This window comes from Myotis davidii, unplaced genomic scaffold, assembly GCF_000327345.1.
Source record: "Myotis davidii unplaced genomic scaffold, ASM32734v1 scaffold354, whole genome shotgun sequence".
In the NCBI taxonomy this organism is placed as follows: Eukaryota; Metazoa; Chordata; class Mammalia; order Chiroptera; family Vespertilionidae; genus Myotis; species Myotis davidii.
The window spans coordinates 1,035,132-1,035,404 of record NW_006285785.1 but is presented as its reverse complement, the minus strand read 5'-3'; the positions used below and the strand labels follow the sequence as shown (position 1 = coordinate 1,035,404).

Here is a 273-nt window from a genome sequence, read left to right as displayed (position 1 = left end):
GCCCGGGCCGGCTGAAGAGGGGGCGCGTGAGCCCGGCTGGTGCAAGACCCCGAGCGGGCACATTAAGAGACCGATGAACGCGTTCATGGTGTGGTCACAACACGAGCGGCGGAAGATCATGCACCAGTGGCCCGACATGCACAACGCCGAGATCTCCCAGCGCCTGGGCCGCCGCTGGCAGCTGCTGCAGGACTCGGAGAAGATCCCGTTCGTGCGGGAGGCGGAGCGGCTGCGCCTCAAGCACATGGCGGATTACCCGGACTACAAGTACCG

At 66.3% G+C, this 273-nt stretch overlaps 1 protein-coding gene across 1 annotated transcript; it reads left to right on the top strand.

The window, feature by feature from the left end:
- Nucleotides 1–4: 4 nt before the first annotated feature.
- SOX12 (SRY-box 12) lies at nucleotides 5–271 on the top strand (the record flags this gene model as incomplete). Its single annotated transcript, XM_006756737.1, has 1 exon — nucleotides 5–271. A coding segment is annotated over one exon (267 nt), but the record flags the coding sequence as incomplete, so codon positions are not given.
- Nucleotides 272–273: the final 2 nt, after the last annotated feature.